At 42.4% G+C, this 20991-nt stretch overlaps 1 protein-coding gene across 4 annotated transcripts in view; it reads right to left on the reverse strand.

Moving 5' to 3' along the window:
- MTUS2 (microtubule associated scaffold protein 2) overlaps positions 1–20991 on the reverse strand; it is a 317585-nt gene that overhangs the window by 80832 nt on the left and 215762 nt on the right. For all 4 annotated transcript variants that reach the window (XM_074815895.1, XM_074815897.1, XM_074815894.1 and 1 more), the window contains one exon: positions 6771–6932. In XM_074815895.1, the coding sequence (XP_074671996.1) occupies positions 6771–6932 (162 nt within the window). The remainder of the gene's footprint in view (positions 1–6770; positions 6933–20991) is intronic.

Here is a 20991-nt window from a genome sequence, read left to right on the forward strand (position 1 = left end):
CTTACATTGCTTGATATTGCACACATATAATATTAATATATTAAATATAAAATTGCAATTGTTTATATTTAAATGACTGCCATCCTCTTTCTGAAATACTTTCTTGCCCTTTCACTTTCATAAAATATGTTGTATACAATACATGTAGTGTTCGTGCACTTTAGCTGTAACCATGGAGTGCTCTAAGCACTTTTGTTTAGTAATCACAATGTCTTGCACAGGAGTCTGGGCAGATGCACTATGTGTTTATAAACACATATGCAACATCGATCCCTATAGCAATTACCACTAGGCGATTGCTAGCAGTATTATACCTAGAGTATCCATCATATCATTCTCCAAATACACAGAACATATAGAAGGAATCATTGTGGTTTCCCCACTATTCAAAAGCTTTACTATATGACCGACTTCAGTAATGCTGTTCATGGGACAGCTTGACCTTCTGACTTTGACTGAATGAAGCTGGTGACTTCTTCCTCAAATGCAAAATTCACCCCTAAGGTCATGTTATTGATTCACTTTTCAAGATGGTGTTGGTTTGTGTTGTAAGTCCTTTCTGCTGGACACAGGGACTTCCCCCACCCACAAGGAGGGCTATATCGTACTAAGATACATGTCTCACTCCCAGCTAAAGACTTTCATCCGTGGCAGAGACCATCCCTATCTCCTTGGTCACAGCCTCTGTGCAGTGTCTTGTCTCCTGCCACAGGGCAAAAAAAGGAACAGGAGACTGTGGTGGTTTAGTTCTTTCCAACCATGACTCCACAGTGGGGCTGGGCTGCTGCCAGTTCAGCTATGGAGAAACTGGGCTGAGATGGAGGATAAACATGTCCCCTACCAGTCATCCCTTTGCAGATGTCCTCATGATCCAGCTGCAAATATGAGGTAAGCAACAAGCAGGCTCACAAGGCTGAGGCTGTCCTTCCCAGGAAGGGACTGTCAGTTAAGCCACCTCTTCTTTTATCTTCCAAGGCTACCCTGGCAACCTGGGGATGGATATCTTTTACATTTGTTAAAAAAATGTTGATACTGCTAACCAGGAACATGATGAAACATGATAAGGATAAATCCATGTCCAGCTATGACTTTCTGAAACGTATTGTTGACACTCTGAGTCTTCCCTTAAATACTCCTTAATCCAGCATATAAATTAAAGCACATGTACTGGGAAGGTTGTGCTCTACACCCCTCCTCAAAACTTGCATCTGGATCTCTTGTAACTGCATTCCCTTTGAGAACAAAGACTACCTTCAATACAAGGGCATCCAAAATGGTCACTGGATATAAGATAATTTGTAGTTTCATTCAAGAACATCTTAAGTCATTTGTCTTTTCTATTGTTCTGTCTTCCTACATCATGGTTGCTCTTCTGTTCTTTGGATTGTCTGTGCATGTAATTGCAATTATGTAATACTTCAGGAGAATATTAGAAATTTATTCATTCCACTGTTTTCAATACATTTCATCCCTTCAATTTAGAGCACTGGTGAAGGTTTCTTCAGTGTTGCTGTTGCAGTGATGAGGCTGGCTACCACCCCAAGCATGACATGCATCATCTTTATGACATGCCAGTATCAGTGACACAGGTGTGGGGAGGGTGTGGATTAATTTTTAGTATATCTTCAAACATTTTTGAAACACTGATTTTACCTCTCTGCTTCAATACTGTTATCAGTCTCCTGCCTTGTGATGTCCAGCAATTACCCCAGACTTGCCCAGCATAGACTGGTAGCCTGTGATTGTTCTTTCCACTTTGCCATGGCACTACAAGCAGTCCTTTTACAGTGTCTGTACATGCAGACTTTCAACATTTACATCCTCTATCTGCTGCAGGACATCCTTTTGGAGACTGGCCTTTTCAGCACACCCATGCGCTTTCTCTGCTGTATTTAAAATACGGTATCTGACAATTGTAAAGGGCTTTTGTTAGATGCCTTCCTTTGCCTGCGATGAGAAAGCCCAAAGCAATATGAACACTTCACTGCCCTTCCTCCACTTGCTTCATTTGATCTGTGTCTTCCTTCCAATTTAATGAAGAGTTCAATTTTTAAAAAATGGTTTTGTGCTTTATCATTTAAAAGATGTGCAAAACTGCCCAAAGGACACTTAAACAGATTTTAGATTCTGTAGGGCTCCCTATCACATTGGGATCTACAGACAGCATTCATATATTATTGCAAGAGAGGCAGGATTAGACTTGTTAAAAAAACCTTGCCTTTATCATTGCTTTGATTTCTTTCAGCCTTTGCTTTCATCAGATACCTATCATTGTGAGGAACCAAGACACCATTTTAATTAAAAAAATCATTACTTGACAACCGGTACATCTGCTGCTACCTTGACTCATATAAAAATTAAACTAGAGCATTGGACTAACATAATTTCTTTTGCTTCTGTCTGTTGCATATAATAACAGCAAGTTTCTAAATTTGCCAGCTGTTCCTGTTCAGGATCTGTGTCTGTTTGCATAACACAGTCAGGTACCCCTACTTTACATGTTTAGTTTCCTTCCAGAATAAAACAGGGAAGTTTTACCTCACCTGACGGAGTCTCCCTATCAAGACTGGACTGTGAATTCAGTGAGGTGGTGGAAATGGGCTCCACACACTGCTGCATCCAGTCTTTGCTGGTAGAAACAGAGGTGCCTTGTTGGCAGGAGGCTGGGCAGGTGATCTGGAGCCCCTGACTCCCAGAGTGGGAGAGAATAATTTCAACTCTTTTCCAGTTGTGATTGATCTAACACATTCTGGCAGCATCCCTCCTGGCTCTCTGCTACTGTGGCTTGCATAGGCAATCATGTGGGCAATTCCCATCACATCCCTGGCATGGAAAGGCCGTGGTGGGCTGCTGGATTGACCTGCCTCTTGTTCTGCACACTGACAGCTTCCCAGCTGTGACAAAGTTTAGGAAACATGAGCAGAATCAGACTAATGGCCTTGCAATGGGATGAACAAAACTGACTGCTCTCCAGTGCAAGCCTGAACTTCCTGCACAGGGCACACCCATATGGACCCATGCACCCCCAGACACAAGGACTGAACACCGCACTCTACAGAGCCTGGAGGGAAGTAAATCCAGTTCAGAAGCTATACTGCTTTGTCTCCGATGGGCCTGCTAACTCAGACACAGCATGATGTTAAGACCCACAAGACCCACTTCCGGCCAACTTGAAGCGTGGCCAAAGAGTTTCCTTCTGCGTGCACCCATGGAAGCAGGCATGGTTACTGGAGGATCATAGAAAGACAGAAACAAATGCTCTGAAGGAAACTACACCAAGACTAAGTGATGACACAGAAAACATGTACTGACAGCCTCAGGACACTGAGCAGATGAAGGTTATTGGGAAGGAAGAAAACTGAAGAACTTCTCATAATGATCAAAATTCTGTATGGGCTTTTATTTTTCAGCTTTGTCTCCAGAGGTAGCAAAATCCAGCAAAAAAAATTAGTCATTTCATGGATTAAATAATTTCATAGATTAAAATCCCAAATTAAAAATCAACTTTAGCTTTCTGCCAGCCTCAGTAATTCTTTTCCCCGTCAGTGTTTATGCCCTGATGTGATGGCAAACAATCTGGAAACCTACTGCTTGATCAATATTGTTTTGCATTGTTGTAATTTCTGCTCTCCTGTGTGGCTCTGAGATTTGGAACCTGTGCAAACTCAGAGGTGACAGCCTGAACCATTCAGTTAGTCCTGCCTATGCTAGATTTTGCATGTCCATATTAGCATGATTGCATATCAAACACCATGGTTCCATCTCATTGCAGTGCCTCAGTACTGAAACCTCCCTGGCAAGCACTCACTCGTGTGAGGCTGCACAAGTAGTAGAAGACCCAGGTCTTCTTGCCTGTGACCAAAGAAGCCCAGAGGCAAGAAGAGTTCCTCTACAGAGACTTGAAATAACCCTTTAAAGTTTATCATGCCAATGCCACTAGCTGGAAAAGACAGGCTTTTGCTGGAGATGTCTACGGGCAAATCTGAGACTAATCAAAGACTGCTGTAGCCTCTTTTCCTTCCCAGCTTCATTTGCAGTGTGTGTTATCAAACCCAGTGGGACTTACCCAGAGATTAAACACTCTGTTGAATAAGAGCCAGACTGGATAAGGCTTAACTTACTTAAAATTCTTCATTTTGGAATCTGAATTGTTAGATTTAATTTGAACTTGATGGAATTTCTATACTCTTATTTAAGCTCTTCCTTTCTTTAATCCTTACTATTCTGTACAGACAAACACAACCCTTTACTCAAGACCATGAACTGGCCTATCCAAACTGTCTCTCTACAGGAAAATGCTGAGTGGAAAAGGTCTGATTTGTCTTTCTGCATAATGTTCTCTCTAAACAGGCAGATATGAAGCTACAATATTTTAGGGACCGAAGTAGAAAAGTATTTAAAAATTAAAAATCAAACCTAAAGGAGAATCTTAGGAGAGAGGGGACAATAGAAATGGGAAAACAATAAGGTGGTGGGAAAGTAGGGAAAAATTCATGAAAGTGGAGCTAGGGGTTGTTTCTGTGAGAAAACATGTAGAGCCATGAAAACTGCAGGAGTATAGAAAGATTCAGGCACATGCAGGTTCTTGCGGTTCCAAGGTTCCAGTTTACTAGTAACAATAGAAAAGCTCTCTGAAAAATGTGCTGGCTTTGGAGAGTAACTTTGTGTCAGATCATCTGTGGAACAAATCCAGGTACTGTTTAGGTCAAATAAATTAATATTTCACTACTGTCACACAAACACAGTGGAGTATGTTTCACCCACTACAATTCTATGTTACACCTCCTGCACCCCATTGTCTTAGTGATCTATGAGGTGCTTTCCAGGAATATAAATCTTGAAACCCTATTATTCCTTCCCCTCCACATTAGAAAATGCAATATTGACCTTGGTAGCCACATACAAAAGTTCAATGACCAGTTTAGGCACAGTCTTCTCGCCAGTAGGTTCCTCCAATAATGGTTTTTAAAATGACTGTTGTTTTTAAATGTTCACTAATATTCCTTTCCCTTAAGGGACTTGGAGGATCTCCTGGGGCATGAGGAAGTAGGAATGAACCCGGGGAGAAACAGAGACTGTGGTGTGCAACAGCTTGCTATGGTTAGAGCAGTATCTCTTGGGCACTGAGGAACTTCTGTGTCTTTCATGAGGCTCCTCGGGGGACTCTTGAGATCTTGGCCAAAGGATGTCCAGGGGCCATGGCAGTGCAGAAAGGTAAGTTCTGGGGCCACATTAGACAGAAAGGAAATGGGTCAAACAGGAGCTGGTACAGGGTAGGGGAACATTGTCCATTAGTGGGTAGGAAAGTGTTTGAAGCCTCCTGGGGTGAGGAGATGTCATCTGTAACCAGGGGAGGGGGTTTCTACAGCCATGTTTTTAAACTTATTTTATAATTATGACCAATAATCACAGTGACCCTGCTTGCAAGTCACAATGAACAGCACTACCTCATCCATTACACTCAAAATTGAGTATCTACATTGCCAGCGCTGAGTGTGTAATAGATGTTCACTGTTGCAGGTACCTCATCTCTTCCCACTGAGTGGGCAGGCAGATAGGTCAGCGTTAGCAGCCCTCAAGGGCAGACAGCATGAACTGGTCCTTAATTTTGCAAAAGTGATGAGTTCTACCCCTACATCCTTGCTGAGGGGCACCTGGTGTTCATACACTGTGTCCAAATGCCAGGCTAGAGAAGGGGCAGCATGAGACAAGTGTGAGCAGGAGATGATGGAGAGATGCACATGTTTTTCAACAAAAACCACATTTGACAGAAAACTAAACTTTCCTGTGTGAGACACTACAAATTATTGCTGGCTCATTTGAGACATAGCTGGATCAAGATGAAGGAGGGCTTAGGTAAGGAAAGAATTTGGAAACAAGACTAGGGGTTTTTTTTCTATTTACTTGCCTCCTTCTCCCTCTCTGAGTGAAAACATCACAAATTGCTTAAACTTAGAGGGCAATATGCTCATCCTTGCAAGCATACTGAGCAATGAATTACGGAATCACAGAATCATCTAGGTTGGAAAAGACCTTGAAGATCATCTAGTCCAACCATTAACCTAACACTGACCATTCTCAACTACACCATATCCCTAAGCGCTATGTCAATGCAACTCTTAAACACCTCCCGGGATGGGGACTCCACCACCTCCCTGGGCAGCCCATTCCAATGCCCAACAACCCATTCTGTAAAGAAATGCTTCCTAATATCTAGTCTAAACCTTCCCTGGTGCAACTTGAGGCCATTCCCTCTTGTTCTATCGCTTATTACTTGGTTAAAGAGGCTCATCCGCAGCTCTCTGCAACCTCCTTTCAGGTAGTTGTAGAGGTCGATGAGGTCTCCCCTCAGCCTCCTCTTCTCCAGACTAAACAACCCCAGTTCCCTCAGCCGCTCCTCGTTATGACATGTGCTCCAGACCCTTCACCATCACAATTATCTGCTCAATGAAATGCTTTGGTCTCTAAAGCAATGCAATGTTTTCAAAAAGCTGTTTGGTGAGAACCAATAACATATATACTAAATCTCTGGCATGTGTAGTTAGGGACACTAAATGCCTTCAACTTCAGACACAGTTCACAAAATGAGATTATAGCTGTGTTGTTGACTGTGTTTCAAACAGACTACAGCAAATAGAGTTCAAATCAGCACACTGGCAGTGTGCCCAAGGATGGCATGAAAATTAGTTGAGTAAGTAGTAAAATAGCATCATAATAAGGTTTCTGCGTTTTTTGGCCTAATGCAGGTGGTTCAGATTTGGAGCACTTACCAGCAGGTGCTGTAGCAGTTTTTGGTGCTGGAAGTAAGCTCCTGCGTGGAGTTGCTGTGTTGCTTGATACCTGCGTCGTGCCCTTGCTGCTTCCCTTGGGGACATCTTTAGAAGGTGCAGATGCCTTAGGAGTAGTTTGTTCTTCATTTCCAAAGCTGGAACCTGCAGGACACCAAATTTGCTCTAATTATAAGTTCATAAAAAATGTATGTGAACTGTGGCATACAGACTGAGCTTGTATCAGCAATTATAATCTACAAAGACATATTCTCATTGCAACTTGGGCTAAGACATGGACTTTCTCCAGTACAAATGGTTATGTAGAAATAAAGAGTTCCCAACAACTTACTTAAATGCTAAGTCTTGGCAGCTGTTGGAATCTGACTCCAACAGGAACTTAACACCTGCTTTTAGTCTAGCTCCATAAAGGTATCTGGTTGCAAGGCTCATAAAGGAACCAAGGAATTTCTAAATATCTGGGTGGATGAGTCATTTTTGACTTTGTGGCTGCTTCAGGAGCGACCCTACACACTCACCTTAACACTTGGGAATTGATGGTTGTCAGAGTAGAGGGGAATAGCAGGGATCAGTGGTGCAAGGCACCAAATTCACCCACCCAGGAGGGATTTCCCACAAACAATCCTTCAGACCACACTCAGACATTTGAATAATAAGATGAAAAACAACAAAAAATTTTCTGCCTTTATTCTCACATCCACTTCAATCATATTCTCATAATGAATCTCAGGTTGCCAAGGTTTCCAGTTTATATTGACCTCTTTCAAAACCTCTAATGGGTTTGGTCTCCTCCTGCATTTGCCATCTAGAGAATACTGACATCCGAGGCTCCTTGTAGATATAAGGAAATCAATATTTTCTTAACATTTGAAAAAGGCAAAGTTGGAGTGTCTTCTTTATCTACTGAGTGTAAAGCCTAAGAGGAGCAAAAGATTACAGAACATCTAGACTTCAATGTTTGCAGAAGGATGAACATTTTGTTTGAAAAAATGAGTGGAGATAGTGGCAAGAAATACATAGAATTTCAGTAAAGGGCTATAATTTTTATTTCCATTATTTTAAAAAGTTACAATACAATACTCTTTAGGTACTGTCTGCAGGAAAATGATAACATTATTTTAATAATTGGTATGTCCAAGTCTCCAGTATTTTTAAGATGTAGGCTTCTTAAATGTGCAGAAGTAAAGGAGACTTTTTTTTTGCTTTTCTTACTGAAAATACGCTAGGAAAAAAGTGCAGGTTGGAAAACAAAATCCTTTTTTCTGATAAAAGAATATTCCTTTTGGCTCTGACAAAACAGCTTTAAGTTTTGCAGTGTCTTTAAGGCTGCTTGCATATAAGTCTTAAAGTGCGTATCTGCAGTACACGTAGACTTCTACAAACACATTTGACCTTTGTTCAAACAATAAGCCACATTAAAAATTCAAACAAAACAGTATACTGTACTTTACACAGGAACAGAAAAACCTGAAGCATTTGTCATCTTTACACTGCTGTGCACACAACAACACCTCAGCACATCAGGTCATTGTTTTATAACCAGACTACATGGATTTTTCACCTGTGTAACAAACATTTAAGATTATGTGCTGAATTATCTGCTGACAGAACGTTGCTGACTTCAGTAAAGTCACATCAGCAGAAAATCTGACTGAGCCTGGCCCAGTCTCCTCTGCAGCTGTTCACGAGGACATCTTACCAGGTGTCAGGGGATGTTACAGCTTGTGTGCCCGTTTCAACCTGTTCGCAGCATACTCCTGAAGTTATCCCTGAAGTTGTCTCAGATATGTCCTCACACAGTTGGTTTGGGTAGCACCGCTTGTAGAAAATTTTAAAATTTTTTTTGTTTAAAAGTTTCAATTGTAGAAACACTAACCCTGATGAGGAAATTATTCCTATTATTTTCAGAAAAAATGACGTTCAAGTGCTCTTTAACAGAAACCCTTTATTCTCTATTGTGAAATGTATTATATGGAGAATGTTTCAACTCACAAATCTGGCCAAATGGAAACAATCCCTGTACTGAAGCATGAGGTGTCCAGGGGAGTTACATAACCTCTTACTAAAAAAAAAAATAGTTAAAAAGCTTTTCTAGGTATTGAAAATGAAGTGCCACCAGCTACAAACACTTTTAATGTCTAAAACACAGCATAAGAAGTCTGCTAATTAGAGAAATGAGTGGGTGGGAAAGCTGACAAACACAGCCTCATCAGGTCCCCTGAATCAGAAACGTGTGGTGTCTGGAGAGAGCTGGCTGTGCACCTCGTGCTGTGGCTGGACAAACCCCTTCAGGAGAAACAAAGCAAAGGAAAAAAGCAATTCAGCTTTTGATCTTTTAATAAGAAATGGACTCAGGAAGACAAACTGCATTGCAGTACTGTGTGTGTGTGGCAAGGGGTTGGAGGCTGCAGGGGTGTCCTGTGTCAGGACGGGACGGGGCTGCCCTGTACCAGACACAACCAGCTCCACCTAGCTCCAGCCGGCTCCAATGGACCCACCACAGGGCACAGCCTGGCCTGTCAGCCCTGCTAGAGGCACCTCTGGGAAAATATATTTAAGAAAGGGCAAAACACTGCCCTGCAGTGAGGAATGAGGAAAAAAGTGTGAGAAACAGCCCTGCAAGCACCAGGGTCAGAAAAGAAGGAGGGGAAGAAGGTGTTCCCCACAGCTCCTGGAGAAGACCATGGTGAAGCAGGTATTCCCCCGCAGCTTGTGGTGGAGAGGACCACTGTGGAGCAGATATCCACACTGCAGCCCATGGAGGACCCCACGCTGGAGTAAATAGACATGTTCTGAAGGAAGCTGCAGCCTGTGGAGACCCCTCACAGGAGCCGGATCCTGGCAGAAGCTGTGGCCCCTGGAGAGGAGCCCTCGCAGGAGCAGGTTTATCCTGAGGGACTGCAGCCCATGGTAAAGACCCATGCTGGAGCAGGGAAAAGTGTGAGAAGGAAGAAGTTGCAGAGAGGAACTATTATGGACTGACCACAACTCCTATTCCCTATCCCCCCTGCACTGCTTGATGGGGAGGTGGGATGGAGGAGGTAGAGGAGTTGGGAAGGAAGAAGTGAAGTTGACCCTGGGAAAAACGGGTGGGGGGGGAAGAAGCTGTTTTAGTTTTTTTGTCTTTCTTTGTCACCATTCAACTCTATTTTAATTGGAAATATATTAAATAGTTTTCCCCAAGGCAAGTCTGTTTTGCCTGTGACAGCAATTGGTAAGTGATGTCCTTGTCTTTATCTCTACCCATGAGCTTTTTAATTGTATTTTCTTCCCTGTCCTGTTGAGGAGAGGTAGTGAGTAAGCAGCTGGGTGGGTGTCTGGCAGCCATCCAAGGTCAATTTGCCACAATAGCAATATCAATATATCCAGGATTTGCTGAGATAAGGTCAATGTTTAACATAAGAGACAATATCTCCCACTTTGCTCTTCACTCAGAGATTAAGTTCAGAAAAGGACAGTGGCATACAACAACACATACATATATAATATGCCTTAAAATGCAAATGTTTGCTGCTTCCATGGATATCACTAGGGCAGCATCTAGTTCCCCGGGAGCAGGGCAAGGTGAGCTCCACTTTGCTACACACGGTGCTAGATTCCACTTTTCAAATAGCATTCAAAGAAGAAATGAAATTAAAGATCCAGGAAATTCCTCATGATCTAAGAGGAAAATAAAGGTTTTCATTTACTTGGAGGAATTCACTTCTTGAAGAAAAATTAGAAAGATTATTCATCAGGTGGTACTTGTCAGCCCATCATGAGGTAATGCCTTCCACTATTATCTGCAGCAGGTGAGTCAGTAGCATCTGCCCTCCCAGAATACCAGTTCTTATTTTTCAAAAGCCCATATAGAAACACCAGATGTGCAGTGCATGAACAGTGTCCAGATGATCACATCCTCTGTTGCATTGTACCTCTTCCCTTCTACTCTTCTATTTTTGCATTCTATTTAAACCAGGGGAGACTCCTTGCTTGCCTTTGAAGCACCTGGCAAGTCATTTGGGTGCTCCTACATAAAACATCCTGTATTTTTGCAGACTGTGCTCTATGAGGAGCAGCACTGCTGACTTTGCAGAAGAGTATTTAACAGACTATCAACAATCCGCTGGAGCTAAAGGCCTTCAGCCTCACTTTTATCATCTTCACCAAGAGCCCCAAGGAATCCTACTCTTCTGCTTGTGAAAAAATTACAGGGAAGAAGAAGAGGTGTTTGAAGACTTGCAACTACTTTGGAGAGTTCCAGCTGCACCCACTCATCCTCTACACTGTTATGCCAGTAAAGATGTGCAGAAGTCAGGGCCGGCAATGTATTTTAGGCTGTGTGTTCAAAGAAAACCATGACCAAAATCCCGCTGGCTCCCAGATGTCTTGAGCCACCCTCTCTCCATATCTGCCACTATCCTCTTCACCATCTGGCTCTGCCCTGCAGCAGCTCACTTCAGGGGCTTCAGAAAGGGAAGGCTCTCTTGTATGTGTCACTAGAAGTTTCTGTCTCTTGCATTTGTTCCTATTCTGGAATTGTTTACAAGATTTATTAGAAAGGATGGAAATACGGTATGATATTACATACGACTGTAAAACCAGCAGGAGCATGAGTGGGGGGAATTCTGCATTTGAGGAGAAATTAATTAAGCCATGTTGTATGGCAGGTCTTGATCTGAGAGGAGACAGCGATAGGAAGGGCTGTGTTCTGGAGCCCCACAGCCGCAGATTTCCCTGCCTGCACTCAAGGGCAATAAAATCTTCTGTTGGAGAACGTGCATCCTTTCTAGAAAAATAGCTTGTCTGACAACACCTACAGGTCTCAGTTTTGCTGAGAATCAGACCCCAAAAGAGTATTAAAGCATGAGTGCAGCTGCTTCTGAACCTCCCTGTCTCGTGGGCTGCTATGTGAAGCCTATCAAAACGGAACGAATTTCCAGCTCTTCATAGCAGGTCAAGCATTTGTGGGCTTGGAGCTGTTAGCTGCCTGCCGCAGCTGTAATCGCACCCAAGACACTGGGAACGTGCCGGCATAGTGAATGTTCACCGAAGCAAAAACATCTACGCGAGGGTAAGAGCAAGCCCTTTCCATTTTAAAGATCCTTAGACACTACTTGACACCAAGTTCAATGACATGAAGGTATGTCTAGTTGTTGCAGCCGCGATCCCACTTAACATTTCTAAAGCACTTTCTAGTCACAGAACTCAATAAGCTTTACAAATAATGAAGGAGTTGAGCTGCTTTCCAAACTCACACAGCAAGGGAATAGCAGAGACAGACAGAGAGAACAAGCAGGAAAACCTGATGATGAATGAGGCTAGAACAACTTTTTCTCACCTGCAAAACATTGGCATGTATTATTCCTCTGAGTTTTACTAGGCTGTACTTCTGTGCCCCAGATTTCAAGCATAAATACAAGTACAAAAGGAAACTTAAAATCTCTGCCATGGATAATGATCTGGTAAGGAAAACACTTAAACTACCGTGAATAATCAGACAATATTTAAAACAAAAACCCGCAAGACACACTTTTCACTAAATTGGAACATTTGCCCATCCTTCAATTAATGTCCACTCTTTATTTCTGATTTTTACTTGTGAAGTGGTAAGTAATTTTTACAGATTGACTACAGGATATACAGCCTGTCAGCTGAGCTTTTTATTTCACTATTTTAAGGGTTACTGTTCAAAGTCCAACACTGTATATTTCAATATAATGTTTCACAGTGTAATTATCGAGACACAATTGAATGTACGGCTCTGTAGCTCAAGCTGAAACAATGCTATTGACCAAGCCGTACAGTGTGATGGTTAGTCCCGAGGGGTTACAACGCTATTACAATGTTATGATAGTGGATGAGGTTACTAGCTGGCTAATTTGGTTTTTTGTCTTTGCCGAGAGCCAGCGCCTGGCATTTCCTGATATAACAGGACAAATGTGCAACAGATCAGGGTCAAGATGATGACAAGTTTCTTTTCCATCCAGAACAAGAAGATGCTTAAGGATTGATGTTCACACAATGCTTAAACCTAGCTTATTTACCTCGAAGTATTTTTTCCCATTGCATTTTTTTGGCTCAAAGGTGTTTGAGCAATTATCCCCTGTAATATATTTATTTTAGAGGAGGTTTGTGCATGCCCACATCCCTTTATAAATGCTGATTTTTCAGAAGTCTTAGCATTCAGAACTGAAACCTGAATTGTATTTTGAGCATAATAACTTCCACCAAAATATGGAGCCAAACCTGTAGCACCTGTCAGCATAGGAGCCAGCTCTTTGAGCTTTAGATGGCTTTAGGTCTCTGCACTGCAGTTGACAGCCCCTTCATTGCTAGGGAGGGAGTTTGGTGCCATCATCAATGCTTAATGACAGCTATGTGATCAGTCACAGTTTTGTACACTAGCACTTACATCTGTAAGAGATTGCTGCATGTCCATCCTTCTCCCCATGCACTCCAGTCCTAAAGCCAAACACCTTTCTCCTGTGACACTTGCTGTCAGACGGTTTTGGCTCCCCAGATCTGGCCATGTAGATAGCTGTTGTGACACTTGAAGGGTGGAACCCTACAAAGTCGACCATCACCAGAAGAGCTACAAAAGCACCTTTGTGCAGATGCATGGTCAGGCTCTTCCTTCACCTCCAGCTGCGTGTGACTGCTTCTGCAGCCAGAGGCTGGATCCTGCACTTCCAGCTGATCCAGGCAAGCAAAACACAGAGGTGGTGTTTCTGGCAGGGTGGAGGGAAGCATCACCTCTTCAGACTATGCTTTCCTAACTCAACTGGCAGTTGCACTGCCAGGGCAGCACCGACAACCCTACTCATGTCAGGATGCCCTTGCAGACATGGCCTTTAGCTGAGGCTTGGTCTATCAGACTGTATCTATGCTGCTATGTAAAAGCTGGCTAAATGGTGTAAGCTGGCTCATCCTGACACACCACAGGCTAACTATAGCAGCTTTTCTTAAGAGAGCTAGAGCAGCCCAAACCATAGCCACAGTGTGAAGAACAGGGCAAGGGATCAGGAGCCTGGGCTTAGCCTGGCTTCCAGGCTCTCCCCTGCTCACCAGCACAGCTGGATTTGCAGCCAAGCAGCACCCGCTCAGCTGGGCTGTGTGTGCTCCCGTGCCGTGGCAAAGGAGGTCATTCATCTTAGCCTCACCTGCAACAAAGTGGATTTAAGAGAAGTGGAGATGTTTTACCTCTGTCAAGTCGAACAGAAGCTCCCTCCTTTACATATTTTACTGGTTTTGATGACTCAGAGTTTTAGAAATCTAAATTAATTTTTGTGGCACAGACCCGTCTTCAGTGTCCTTCATACATAATAGATAGTAGAAATACAACCTTCTGCTGATACACCTCCTTATATCAATACTAACTTATTCATTTCACCTGACCAATTACAATGCATATTTTAGGATCCAGGTAAATGGATTTCTTACTTGAGTGGAGTTACATGCTGCTCCCTACTGAAGTGTTACAAACCTCATTGGGCAAGGTGAAAATTTCACCACGAAGTAAAATTTCTATATGTGTTAGTGGGAGTTGCAGACAATTTGCTGACTATGCCACTCTTTGGAATCACATACCACATTTTATTTGGGCTCTTGTGAAATGTTACATCTCTACCAGTCAAGATGAGCATTTCATTAGGTAATAAAATTTCACCATATGTTGTTGGTAGTTTTGCCTACCACTGGCGGATTGTACAGCTGCTTGGCTAGCTGAGCTTGTTTGTATAGCTGGCTAATTAAAGTCCCACAGGGTATAGAGTGAAGACAGCATAGGATTTTGCTGATAAATCATAATGTTTGTCAGAAAGGATAACATAAAGATATTGGAATCTGGCCAAAGATACCTGGACTAGGCAGACATTTTAAAATGGGCCTGAGACATCACTGCGTATCCACCTTCTGAAAGGCCCATCTCTTGGCGCTATTTGAAGCTGAATTGTCAAAGGTCATTCATGACCAAATCTTCCCTGCAAATTTTCCTCATTCAGTGTATGATTCTGACCACAGTGACAAGAAACATCCCACATCATGAATACTCTGCCAAAGTGTCTTGTGTGGTACCCTGAGGAGCTGAGGCAGTAGGGCTACATACTGGGGAAATGTTTGCTTCTCTAACTGAGAAGAGAGAAACATATCTGCTGTAAGATTCTCCTAGACATGTGGATTAAGATTTCTAACAGACCAGATCAGAGTAACCTGATCTTATTGTATAATTACTGAAGCCTATCAGTTAGTTGTAAGAAGGGCTGGTTCTTAACACCTGAGGTACACTTGAAGGCAAGCAAGTACTCATAGTGCTTTTGGAAGCTCTGCTTGCTGGCACAAGTTAAGAAGAACATATTACATATCAGTTAAACATTTACATTCCTCTCATCAGGTTCATTTTGGGAGAGAAAATAAGTAGCTATATCCAAGCAACAGATTTTTTTAAATCCCGTGTTCAGTATAATTTACTGAAATGAACTGTTATTGAGTTTGTGAGAAATAATGTATTTGATCCCAGTGAGGGCAACTGAAGCGTTGTCTTCAATGCAAGCCAAGTTTGACTTAGGATGAGTGCTTTAGGAAAAATGCTACTCTCTATACTAAGCAAAAAGCACATGAAGTAGAACAGGAACACAGTTTTACTTCAGGTATTTGTCTGACAGAGTCATACTCTGTCTTACAGAGGAAATGGATCAATACAGGTCCAAGGGCCAGTTCTCCCCCTTGTTGCCCAGCAGAGTAGTCCTCCACACCACAGCAATTCCCAGGGACTATAGAGCTGTCAAAGTAACATCAAGCATTGACAACATTTTTGCCAAGAGCACATCTATGTTCCGATGCCCCCAGCTGCCAGAATGACCCCAGGGATCACCAATGGTTGCCTAAAAGTTAGAACCACCAGAAGGAAGATACAGATAATACCCATTTTCTACTAGCACTAAAACATTAATGGCAGTATCAACCTACTTTGGGGGAAATTTTTCTGGGTAAGAAGATTTTTATGTTCCTGGGTAGTACTTCAGTCCCAGCATCTACATTTCTAGAAACACTAGTTTTGTAACACGACTTGTGTTCATGACCATCTGCTCTAATGGCACCATGCCTACTTCTGAACTGGCATGCCGGTTTTAACAGGGCACAGGCACCCATGAAAGATAGGATTAGAAGTGACATCTGCTCAGTAAGAAGTTCCTCCTGATGGCAAGAAGTGCCAAATTAGAGCCACATGCCTTATTATAAGGAATGACATCTGTTGACACTTATAGCATTATATCATCAACAAATGCCTCTTTCCTGGAATTGCTGCTTCTAATTTGCTTGAGCACTGGCTTGGAGTGCCATATCTGGATGCTTAAAGGGATATAATCCTGGGTAAGTGTTAATGACATTCCAATGGTGTTAATGAATTTCCATCAGATTTAGAAATCCATACTGGATGCTGCAGCTCACTAGACTAGGAGAGGTTAAGCAATGCCCTAACAATTGTCAGTGATTAAGGTCTGGTAGCATTCAGTCCTGCTCCTCCCTGCCAAGCCACAAATATGCGTGTGCTACAGTTTACGTGGAATTATGCTAGATCAAAGAGCTCGTAAATTTGTCTGCCTCCTTCCTTGGCATAATGATGACTACAGAGCATGCAATATGGGCTAAGGAGGGGAGATGCCATACTGAAACCTCAAGGATGGAAGAGCCCTAGAGTTAACTAACTCCAGTTAGTCACTAATTAATTGCATTTTATGAGCTCAGGCACAGATCCTCCAAGATGCTTAGGAACTTAACTCCTATTTCATTTCACATTCAAATTCAACTCATGCTACTTATTCTTAATCACATCCCAGCCCTGAAGGAGTTTCAAACTGGCAGATGTCTCCATTTCAGAGTATGAAGGATGCAAGCAGCTGAGCAGAACCTCCTATGAATGCTGAGCAATGCTTTGGTTGCAGGAGAACGGTGGTGATGGTGACAGGCACCAAAGCTGCACTGTGCTTTGGAGACAGGCAGGGAGGCATCTAAGCTGTTCAGAGCAGCCATTCGCTGTACTCAGATCATGTTCATCCTCCTGGACAACATGCTGTTCAAGAAAAAAACTTGCCCATCTTTTATAGAATGGCTTGTGTTGGCCTGGCTGACTGGGGCATCATCTGACCTTCCTTCTCCCACACTCCCGGAGGACATCAGACACAGCAGGTACAACTATCTGTCCTGCTGGAGTTGAGCCACTGTGCACCAGCGGACAAGGAAGGAGGCAGGGGTCCCCTTGTCACTCATGTCCAAGAAACCGCCTAATTCTCACAGAGTCACTTCTGCATCTTTTAGAATATGATGTGTAAAACACAATGTTTACCACTCTCCATGCCTAGAACAACAAGAGTTTCCACAGAGGGCACATATTCCCGCCCCTTCTCCCCTGCCATATCTCCTACAGTGAGGATAAGTGCAAATGAGAGTTGCAGGACCATTAAAGGTTCTCAACGTTTTTGATCTGTTTGAATTTTCCTACTGGAAATTTTCCTACTGATGGTATGGACCTTTTGAGAAATGTCACCTATTTATTTCAGTATAGCATATGAGAACCTGTTTTTCCCAGTTAACTTTCATTAACTCCTTTGTAAGTAACGCACAATGTGCACTGTGCTGCTCTGTGCTGGCTCCTGTCTAGACTTGTGTTTTGTGGCTATTTTAGATGTCATACAGAAAAAAATCTATAGCAAAATAAAAATCTGATAAAAATTGCTGTGTAGTCCAGAGTTTCAACAGTCAGGAAACATGTTTCAGTGGACAGCTTTATTTTTCCACATGCACTAGGTATACTGTCTTTTAAGGGTCCCAAAATAAGCTTGACTTGTAGAATTCTGCTGATTAAATGATGTTTTACTCACAAGACATCTTAACCAGTTTTATCAAACTAAGTTTTGTTTTAATAAATATTGTCAGTTATGAGGAACCTGGAAATAAAACTGCTATTCAGAAACACCTATAGAGAGAAACCCCCAAGAAAACAGATGTCTTATAATGGCATTATACATGGAGAGTAAGCATAAATTTTCCATGTGACTTGTTAAAATTTTTCTTCACCTCATATTTGCTAAAAAAAGTGCCTTTAGTAGATGATTTTGAGGAAAATTAAGGTATTTTGCAATAAGCTAATTTTATAATTAGCAATACTAAGTGCTGTGACCCAGTGTCCCAGTTAAATATGTTTTATGAAGTGTTTTAGATATGATTATATTTCTATGAACTGAAATACTCTAAACCAGTTGGCCCATAATATTTTGCAGGGAACAGATGTTTAATTGCATTTATTTCACAAAATGAAAGATCTTAAAAATATATAAAATCAAAATTCTGTTGAAACCCACAGAGGTTAAATAGAGGAGGTAGATTCTTAAAAACTGACAGTTCCTTTATAGAACACATTATTTAACTTTTCTACTTGTTAAAGTGTCAAACATTTTGTTCATTTTATCCTTTTACAGTTTTTTTCCCCTTCCTATTTGAATTATCTGACTGGTAGTAGCAGTCTGCGAGTAGCTTCTCTTCATTACAATAAATGCTACTGAGAAGTAATAAAATGTAAGGCCATTTAATTGGAGTATGCAGAACTGATGTTCAGGCTCATAACAGCAGAGCCCAGAGTGGGACGATGAAGATGCATATAACCGGCCCCTAGGGAGTGCCAGCCACCAGGAGCACCAGGAGCAGGGCGTGCAAACACATCTCGGGTGTCTAGCAGAAGGCAAAACCAATGAGCAAGGGAGAAACAGAACTAGCACCACATACTAGAAGCTGCAAAAGGAAGCGTCGAGTGCTAGTAGTGGGTGACTCTCAGCTGAGAGGCACCAAGGCACCCATCTACTGGCCTGGTACATAGTTAAGGGAAGTTTGCTGCTTGCCAAGAGCCAGGATCTGGAATGTCACAGGGAGACTGCCACAACTGGTTAAAAGCAGACTACTATCCCTTACTTGTTTTTCATGTGGGCACCAATGACATGGTTAAGCAGAACCTGGGCAAGATCAAGCAGGACTTCAGAGCCCTGGTGGCCCAAGTGAAAGGGACAGGGGCCCAAGTGGTCTTCTGCTCTGTGTTGGCAGTCAGCAATAGGGGTGCAGGCAGAAGTGGTGCACTGTAAAGATTAATACCTGGTTTTGTGCCTGGCATCGTTGCCAGGGCTTTGGTTTCTATGATCACAGAACATTCTTGAATGAATATAGCCTATTGGGGAGAGATGGGATCCACCTATCTAGAAGAGGCAGGAGAATCTTCAGTAGCAGATTGGCTTACTTACTGAATCGTGCTTTAAACTAATGAACTTGGGAGGGCAGGGTCCACAGCTGCCACACCTGTATACCCATAAGCAACGGGGTGGATGAGCGCACCTACCAGAGTAGTGAGGAATGCTCCCCAACCCTTTCCAAAGGCAAATACACACGTAGTCTGGGCAACAAATAGGAGGAACTGGAACTTTGTGCCCAGTCTGAGAGTTACAGTGTCACAGGAATTACATAAACTTGGTGGGAAAATTCACATGACTAGAAGATCACAATGAATGGCTACAAACTCTTTTGGAAAGATAGGAAAGGAAAAAGAGGAAGTGGAGTCGCACTTTATGTAAAAGAGAAATTTGAGTGTATAGACATGAGCTATGGAGTACTGTCTCCAGTTCTGGTCCCCACAATTCAAAAAAGACATGGACAGACTGGAGGCAGTCCACAGGAGGGCCGTGAAGATGATTAAAGGGCTGGAAAACCTGCCCTGTGAGGAAAGACTGAAGGAGTTAAGTCTTTTATCCCTGGAGAAGAGAAGGATCGGGGGGACCCCATCACAATTCCATTACTTAAGGGCTTCTACAAAGAGGACAGATGCTCTCTCTTCACAAGGAGACACATGCAGAAGACAAGGGACAATGGGTACAAGCTGCATCAGAAGAGGTTTCATCTCAACACAAAGAGGAATTTTTTTACAGTTGGAACAATCACTGGAACAACCTCCCCAGGGACATAGTAGAGTCCCCATTGTTGGAGGTTTTCAAGATGTGATTGGACAGGGTGCTAGGTAATCTCGTCTAGGCTCTCTTTCCCACAGGATGTTGTACCAGATGATCTTTCAAGGTTCCTTCCAACTTGGGCTATTCTAATATTCTATGAAAGGGGAATAATAAACAAAGAAGCCCAGTTTCCAGTGCCAGGCTTAAAATAAGGACTATGCACCACTACTTACCCAGACAGTTGTAATATAAATGATGGTATTACCATTTATGCTCTAGACATATATTTCTCACTGGGTTTGTAAATGTGAAAGATACCAGTCTGATTACTCAGGGGATGGAAGTCTACACTTCAGAGAGCAAACACAGTCTGGGCAGCCAGGCGTGAAATTCCTTGTCTGACTGCAGCGCCCCAGCGCTCTTGACACATGCCCTGGCATTGGGGAGTCTTCTCCAAGCAAGTGGCTTAAGTGGGCAGGAGCTGTGTTACACCATGTCAGCACATTATATCACAGTATCTTCTACTTTTATACAGATGTTATAGTTACTCTTAAATCAAAGGCTGCTGAATTGAAAATATTTTAAGATGCCAGAGGCAATTTGTGGGTAGAATTCTTACTTCAAGAGGCTAATGAATACATCCAGGGGCACTGGCAATAATATCACAATTTCCTGGACTAGCACTGGTTGCTTGGATTAAAATTACACAAGTTGTAAAAAGGTCATTAATCTGTTCTGGTCTTCTGCGTCAGTGGGCAAGCTGCTGCCAGGCTAGACCCATCACTGCACCATCCATTTTGACATGATATAATACTGTGACAAACAGGTAAAAACATTTTTAGGATTCAACACTGACACCGTTGCTAAAATGGCAGATAAACTTGATAACAGAAACAATATTCTAAAAAAAACATGTTTGTACATAAAAGACCCCTCTGGTCTACTCCAACAAGCATTCCATCCCAGCATTTTTATGATTCTTCTTTTTTAAGCCAGCAGATCCACCCCATGTCAACACTCTTAAGTGGAGCATCATTACTCTTTTATGTCAGAACAATACATGAAGTCCTCTCTGAAAATAACTTGGATGACGCTTTAGTCACGACAGTGAATTAACTTGTTAGGACATTGTCAGACACAGGCATCCAAGCACCATTCACACAAACTAAAAGATCTCTTATTTGGGAAAACCATTTTATTTAAAAAAACTTCAGATTCACTAGGAGAGCAGGCTCATG

Source organism: Strix aluco, chromosome 2, assembly GCF_031877795.1.
Source record: "Strix aluco isolate bStrAlu1 chromosome 2, bStrAlu1.hap1, whole genome shotgun sequence".
NCBI classification, from domain to species: Eukaryota; Metazoa; Chordata; class Aves; order Strigiformes; family Strigidae; genus Strix; species Strix aluco.